The following is an 8,546-nucleotide window of genomic DNA, read 5'->3' on the forward strand; positions in this document are numbered from 1 at the left end:
TAATCAGCTGATTTGCTGCAGTACTTGGATGACTGTGAAATTTTTTAAAAAAAATTAAATTAATAATTATTATAATTATTAAAAATAAGTAATTGAAAACAATATATTGGTGTTTAGACATGTTTCACGTGACATGATAAGAAGATAGTAAGATCTGGTCGCGTCGTAGTCGAAAAAGAAAGAAAATGGTAGTGACAATGGTGAAGGACATGCAAGCAATTTTGGTCCAGAATTTAGGCATAATTTCCAATTAAGTTGCAATCATGTCATTAAGAAAGTAATTAATGTTTTAACAAGGGGATGGGATGTCCCTCATACACTCCTTCACACCAAGGTAAGATATTTCGACATGTAGCTCTACATTACGGATTGGTGTTGTACCGTAACACGTAACTTGAACAGAAGTCCGATATTTCGACATTTAGCTTTACATTACGGATTGGTGTTGTGCCGTGACACGTAACTTGAGCAGCTTTCCACAAAACCTCTCAACACAAAAATATCTCCACAGCCATAATCCATCTCCACCATCCACTGTTTAGCCAGTACAAACTAATTTCAACAAAACAGAATAAGGTTCCTTACGTTTTGTTTTTTGTTTTTTTTTTTAAATTTCCTGAAAATTGTTAATATGGCAAAATGAAGTTGATGTAGGGTCCATGCTAAGTCAAAATGTCAAACATGTAATTTATTCTCATTAGGGAACTTGTAAGAAAACCATTTAAGTGATGTTGTTCAAGTTTTTCCCAAAACTAATTTTTGCAATCTTTTTCATTTACCTGTATTTAAAATTTAGTCCTTTTAATAAAGTTATTATCAAATCAGCATATTTTAAATTTTATATTTGACCTTGAGCCCTTAAAGAGGGTCCAATGGCCAGGGCCATGCTGAGGATTTTTGTTTAGCTCATAGGCCACAGCTGTAAGGTCTTTTTGGGCCCATGGCGGGAATCTTCACCATCGTTCCGTAGATTTGCGTCTCCTTTTTCTTTTCTGTTCTTGAACATTAAAATTTTAAATTCAAACCCTTAAGCTGTCTTTCTAATAACTAGGTCAAGAAAGGGTGTCCTTCTTCTTTGAGGGGAACATTCCAAATCAAAGGAGGGTCTTTTTCCATTATTACGGCAAAATTTGTGTGGGTTTCAAAGGCTGAACGAATGGCACAAAGTGCTTCACAAAATCAACTTATGCTAATCAAAAAGTATCAAACACGTTTATATTTGGCTATTAAGAGCATCACGTGGCATACTAGTCAAGGCCCCACATAATAATGTGGAAGAATCTCTTTTGAGGGACAACTAAAAAGCAGTGCATCAGTTTATGTTGGCCACGTGACAATTGTCGTTATCAAACTTTCTTCATCACAGCACAACCTTGTATTCTCTATCGGATAAGGACTGGGGAAATTCCTCATAATTACACATGGAGGAACCAAACCAAACTGCACCTTCATTTATGTCCAACAAGAAGCACATGCTAATTCTTCTCTCTCCTTTTCCAATTACCAGCATATAATGATTCAAACTAGAACAGGGGTATGAGCTACTTGTAGCAACCGGGATGGAAATGTTATGCATTTGCACCAACAAGCATAATTCCTTCACATCCATAAGTTGATACCTTGTTAAATAAGTTTCAAACCCGAATGAAGAAGGAATCAACAAAATTTTCATGCATCTTTTCGGCACCACCTCATTAGAAGAGGAAAACGGCACCGCTTAAGGTGAGTCCTGACTGTTTTCTCATTTGATATGGACATCAATTGCAACAACAACAACAACAACCAAAGAAAAACAAAACAAAGACATCTCATTAAACAATTAATGGTACTGCATAACATGCTAAAGATCATATCCCAAATGTAATCAGCTGAACAAATTATAAATAAAGAATAAATTCAAAAATTTAAAAATTTAAAACATATATCTTGATACCATATTTGCTATTTGAAATTATGAGAAAAAGTTAAATGATGCAGTAAATAGTATTTGAAAAAATAGAGATATTGAGATTTAATTATGAAATTATCGTCTAGATGATCAGAGAAAATTGAAATCATTTTAATTTGTCTGAAATTATTTAAAAGGTATTATTATCAAATAATGTCAAAAATTAACTTAAAAATAATTAAAATTATAATAAAAAATGTTTTTGAATTGAGCTTATGAGGAGAGACATTTTTCACAATTTTCACTTTTTCTTCCCATTTTCAATATGAATTTTCATACAAATTTCTTGCTGTTTCAGTCTCTACCCCTTTTTCCTTTCATCCTTTCTAAAATTTAGTGATTGCTTGGGTGTAGAATGACTGAATGCCCAAGAGAAAAGAAACGAAAAGAAGTGGCTTTGAAGGTCAGACAAGGTTGAAAATAAAGCCTGAATCAAGATTTATTAATGATGAAAGTTCGACAATAGAGCATACATTTTATCGGTTGATTGTTGCTATTCTAAGAGCAATCAACAGTTCTAGAAATGAGAGGAAACTGCAGCCCCCCTTTATTTGGTAAACTTGCAATGTAAACAGGGTGACAGACACCCTTACTCTCACTTGAAGTTGAAATATGAATGCAGTAAAATAATGGATGTTTCTCCTCCACCATCATCTACCAAGATTGAGCGCAGCAGTATCAATACACTCCAAACATTTGGTTGTCGTGGTAATTTACTCAGGCTTTTGGCAGGTAATGACAGCAAATTTGATCACGCCTTTCTGGTGTCCTTCAATCAGCAATGGCATCACCAATGCTCCTTTTATGGTTTTTAATCCTAATCAACTCAAAATAAACCAAAATTAAGAACAACAAAAGAAGTTCCCTTCCAAGTTTTAACCCCTCCAAAAGAAGAGAGAGAGAACAAGAAAAACAAGGCCAAATGTCATTTCCCCAAAAGTGCAAGCATATGCATGTGATGCAAGTATGGAACCCAAGCTAGAAATCAACAAAAACTGTTAAATTCTTCTTCCCTTCACTTCAAAGAATTAAAACTATTATTGCTGAGATATTTGGACTAGCAAAATGAATATATGCATAGGCCATGCAGTGAGGGTCGATCGTATCTTTTCGACTGTTAAAAATATTATCACATTTATTGTAAGACAGTATGATTATATTGAGTAAGGTTATTGTCTGGTAGGAAATATTGGCTGCCATAATTAATATTAATGCATGGCATCATGGCAACCACCTCTAGATAGCATATTCTAATAATTAATAATTATTTATAATAATTATTAAAGATAAGTGCTTGAAAATAATATATTAGTGTTTAGGTGTGTTTCACGTGATGTGGTAAAAAGGTGGCGAGATTTGATCCCGTCGTAGAAGAAGAAGAAAGAAAATGGTAGTGATGATGGTGAAGGACATGGAAGCAATTTTGGTCCAGAATTTAGGCCTAATTTTCAATTAAGTTGCAATCATGTCATTAAGAAAGTAATTAATGTTTTAACAAGGTGATGTGATGTCCCTCATACACTCCTTCGCACCAATGTAAGATATTTCGACAGTTAGCTCTACATTATGGATTGGTGTTGTACCGTGACACGTAACTTGAACAGAATTCCACAAAACCTTTCAACACAAAGACTTCTCCACAGCCATAATCCATTCGTACACCCTTCACCATCCACTGTTTAGCCAGTACAAACTAATTTCAGCAAAACTGAATAAGGTTCCTTACGTTTTGTTTTTTTGTTTTTGAAATTTCCTTAAAATTGTTAATATGGCAAAATGAAATGAAGCTGATGTAGGGTCCATGCTAAGTCAAAATGTCAAACATGTAATTTATTTTCATTAGGGAACTTGAAGAAAACCAAACTAATTTTTGCAATCCTTTTCATTTACCTGTGTTTTAATGAAGTTATTACCAAATCAGAATATTTTAAATTTTATATTGGACCTTGAGCCCTTAAAGAGAGTCCAATGGCCAGGCCCATGCTGAGGATTTTTCTTTAGGTCATTGTCCTTCTTTGAGGGGAACATTCCAAATCCAAGGAGAGTCCTTTTCCATTATTGAGGCAAAATTTGTGTTGGTTTCAGAGGCTGAACGAATGGCACAAAGTGCTTCACAAAATCAATTTATGGTAAGCAAAGGTATCAAACAAGTGGCATAGACATCAAGGCCTCACATAATAATGTGGAAGAAAGGGACAACTAAAATGCAGTGCCGCATTTTATGTTTGCCACGTGACAATTGTTGTTATCAAATTTTCTACACCACAACAAAACCTTGCATTCTATATGAGATAATGACTGGGGAAATTCCTCATAATTACACATGGAGGAACCAAAACAAACTGCACCTTCATTTATGTCCAGCAACAAGCACATGCTAATCTGTCTCTCTCTTTTTCCAATTACCAGCATAAAATGATTCAAACCAGAACAAGGGTATGAGCTATTATATAGCAACCGGGTTGGAAATGTTATGCAATTGTACCAACAAGCATAATTCCTTCATTTCCATAAGTTGATACCATGTTAAATAAGTTTCAAACCCTAATGAAGATTGAATCAACAAAGTTTTCATCCATCTTTTCGGCACCACCTCATTAGAAGAGGAAAACGGCACCGCTTAAAGTGAGTCCTGACTGTTTTCTCATTTGATATGAACATCAATTGCAACAACAACAACCAAAGAAAAACAAAAGAAAGACATCTCATTAAACAATTACTGGTACTCAATAACATGCCAAGGATCAGATCCCAAAGGTAATCAGCTGAACAAATAATAAATGAAGAATTACATATATATAGCCAGCAATGCCTATTGGAATTACTGCCACAGAGAAAATACCTCTTCTCTAAAGCATGATCAGATCTAGGATACACAAGACAAATTCAACATATAAATAAATAAAATAAATAAAATGGAGCAAGAGTACATTGACATACTAGTAAAACAGAACTAGGAAATACCACTGCACTGCGCAGATTTGAATTTAAATTGCATTTAACTTGTTTTTCTCCATGTACTCTTGCATCTCATTCAGCCAAAGATCAGCAAACTCACAATTCTTCCATGCGTCAAACCATGGTCCTCCACGAGTATAATGTACAGCTTTAGGAAACGTTGTTGAGTCATTCTCAACAACCTTGTTATGCCCTTCAAGGAAGTTCCACACAAACGGGACTGATCCAATTTCATCATCTTCAAGCCACTGAAACCTATGAAGAAAAGCACCTGTTTGCGTGTTCACAACCTCTGGAGTCAACCCCTTGTTCTTTGGATGGCCACAATTGTACAACACCATAGAAGACCAATTCTTCCTTGGATACACAGTCTGCACTGCACCATCCATTTTTGTTGTCTCTTTCGGGGAATAGTCATGATGAACACACATGATTGCGTACTTATCATCAATCAACTCTGTTAACTCCTTGATATCAGCTAAGTAAAGGAAATCACAGTCAACAAACATTGCCCAACCATCATAATTTGCCAAGTACGGTGTTAGGAACCGTGAAAAGGAGAACTCAGTGCTCTCCAACTGACCCCTTTCACGCCAATAAAGGCCTTTTTTCCTAAGATCTGACTGAACAATGGGTGTGATCTCAACAGGAATTGAAGAACGCTTTACGATAGAATGCTGACAGACCTCATACGCTAGATCTTCACGTGGATCATAACCAACGAAAATCTTGAAGGTTTTGCTTACATTCCCATTGCTAGTCACTTGGTGAGCATTGCCATTAGCCAAAGTCATTTTAGCAAGCAGTCGTCTTCTACAACAAAAATCTGCACATTTTTTATAATTTATTTCATTTCAGTTAATACGGTAATGTCCATAAACTCACATACTCGACATCTTGAAGAAAAGGAAAAAATTTTAAAACAAAATGAAAATATTCTCTTTTCTTGACTGCAATGGGTAGTTTTCTCAGGCCAATTATAAAGAATATGACCATGAAATTCTAATATTGATGTTTTTCACTTATTTTCTACAGCAGAATCTTGGAAAACAGACATAACCAAGCCAGGGAGTTCAAGAATTGGGTTACATTGGAGATTAATTATGCATCTACTAATCTAAAAAAAAAGCGTCAAAAGCGTCAAACTTGAGTAAATCTAAAGCAAAAACGTTCATAAATCAAACGAAAATAGATTGCATTAATCCAGTGCTTCCAATAAATTAAACAAAACATAAACAAATAAAACACATAAAACCCAAATTAAAAATCAGAAAAACTGTCCATAAAATCAAAGAAAATGTGACAACATTAACAAAAAAAAAAACCATCAGATCAGCAACATTATCCGCTTAAACCCAGAACAAGAAACAAAACAAACCCAGTACAAAAAATAAAAACCAGAGAACCCGTAAAGCAAAAATGAAGAGAAGGAGAAAGATTACCTGGGAGACTGAAGAAACGTGGATCTTGAAATTCTTGACAATGGAGAAAGAATAATGAGAAAAATAAAAGATTAAAGGAAAGGGGGTGCATTTACTTGGTGATTGACTCCTGCAAGACTATTTATAGAAACGGGAACTTGTATTGTATTCGAAATCCTCGAACTAGATTTGGTTCAAAGGAGATTTTTAGTGAGAGAGATTTGCCTTTGAGTGTAGGAGCGAGGATTTAGCGGTGAAACGAGCCTATGGTTTTTATATAGCGGAGGGAAACCATTTATTGTTTTTCCGTGTTGACGGGCGAGGACATGAGTACAGTGTACAACAATTCGTACTTTTCCTCCACGTGGCCTTGTCAGCTGGATATTTATTCACCGATTTACCTTTTCTTTTGACGCATGTAAATTTCTTTCATTTTTTGTTTTTTTATTTATGCCTACTGAATTAAGAAGCAGAATATTTTAAATCAATTGGCAGTTGCCGACACTATTTAATAAAATACGTAAAAATCCGAAACTAAATGATAATTTCATATAAAATCAAAACTTCTCTCTACTTCTATCCTTCTCTCTATATATATCTGTGACTTTGTGTATTGCACATGTACTAGTGGCATTTCGCTCTTGATTATCCAAAAATAATAATTTATTTATTTTTATGTTTATAATTAAACAGACACTGTGTAAACATTTAAGTTTGTATATATATTTTAAAAATTTTACTATTAATTTATAAAATAAATTTTCAAGTAAAAAGATATGTAGTACTCTTTCATAAAACTCACGTTCAAGGGCGGAGCGCCCCTTTACAACGGGGGTTTAAAATTTTTTATATATTACATATATTTTTTAATGAGTTTTAAAATTATTTTTTATTAAATTATTAATATAATATGTTATATTTTATGGCTTTTAAAATAATTTTTTATTAAATTATTAATATAAATAATAAATAATAAATGATCATATCAATTTATTTAACTTTAAAATTTTTCCTTTTAAGTTTCTTCATACCTTTTTTCATTTTTTTTCATTTTCTCTTTCTCTTCTTTTTTATCATTTCATTGTGAAATTACAAAAAGATAAAGTTTTTTTATCTTTTTTTTCTACTATATTATTATTATTATTTAATTCTATTCTATTCTATTTTATTTGATCATATATTTTAAATTTCTATAAATTTTCTTCTTCAAATTTCTACAAATCATCTACTATAATTTTTTTTGTTATATAATTCTATTTTCTATTCGTCATATTTTTTTATTATGTATTCTCAATAATTTTAATATTTAAAAATTAAAAAATTATTATATAATTCTCCAATATACATTGTAGCGTTACATTATTGATTGTTACTTACAATTAACATTGCATTATTGATTGTTACGTAAAATTTTATTTTTTTTATTAATCTTGATTATATAAGATATTTTTTTATATGCTTTATATTTTATATTTAGTTAAAAAAATTATCTTTGAGTATTTAATCTTTAACAATATTGATTATATAAAAAAAATTATTAATCTTATATATCATATTTAGTCATTTATATTTTATACATTATTCTTTTTCATTTTTGACCCTTGCTCATGCTCACATTATATATATAATATAAAAAAAAAACATAAAAAGATGAACAATGTCCTCTTTTAGATAATTTCTTTTATATACTATATTATTATAATATATGTTAATAATAATATAAAAGTTTTGATATAATCGAATTAATGGATTTAATTGGATTAAAATTTTTTTCGATCAATTCTACTTTACTTTTCACAACATATTCGATTAAAAATGTTTTTAATTGAACTGATCGTTGTACACCTTTATTAAATATTTGTTTGAAAAAAGAAATTGTCCTCATATCAAAGGGCAATCATTCATAAAAATAAAGAAAAATAAAAAATTCATAAAGTAGCAATAATTTTATCTTAATTTAAATTTTCAGATTTCTTCCTGTCTACAAATCTTTAGGAGCGGCTTTTACTTTTGGCATATACCAAAAATACAAAACCGCTACCTGTGCAAGTACAAAATAACAAATGAAAACAACAAAATTGCTGGCAACGCGGAAATAGAGAAAAAGACCCTATACTGTCCATGCACGTGCCTGTCGCCCAATCCAAGAATATTTTTTGTATTTTCCACTGAGAGTTTCTTGTGCCCAAAGAATTTGTGACTTCCACGGAAATTTTCTT

General features: G+C 32.1%; 1 protein-coding gene across 1 annotated transcript; it reads right to left on the reverse strand.

The window, feature by feature from the left end:
* Positions 4,634 to 6,701, reverse strand: LOC18599601 (protein CDI). Its single transcript, XM_007029643.2, has 2 exons — positions 6,349 to 6,701; positions 4,634 to 5,732 (listed from the first exon to the last, which is right to left on the reverse strand). Exons 1-2 carry the CDS (start codon positions 6,437 to 6,439, stop codon positions 4,936 to 4,938), a joined length of 888 nt encoding a protein of 295 aa, XP_007029705.2. The 5' UTR covers positions 6,440 to 6,701; the 3' UTR covers positions 4,634 to 4,935.

The sequence above is a fragment of the Theobroma cacao genome, chromosome 5, assembly GCF_000208745.1.
Source record: "Theobroma cacao cultivar B97-61/B2 chromosome 5, Criollo_cocoa_genome_V2, whole genome shotgun sequence".
Lineage (NCBI taxonomy): Eukaryota > Viridiplantae > Streptophyta > Magnoliopsida > Malvales > Malvaceae > Theobroma > Theobroma cacao.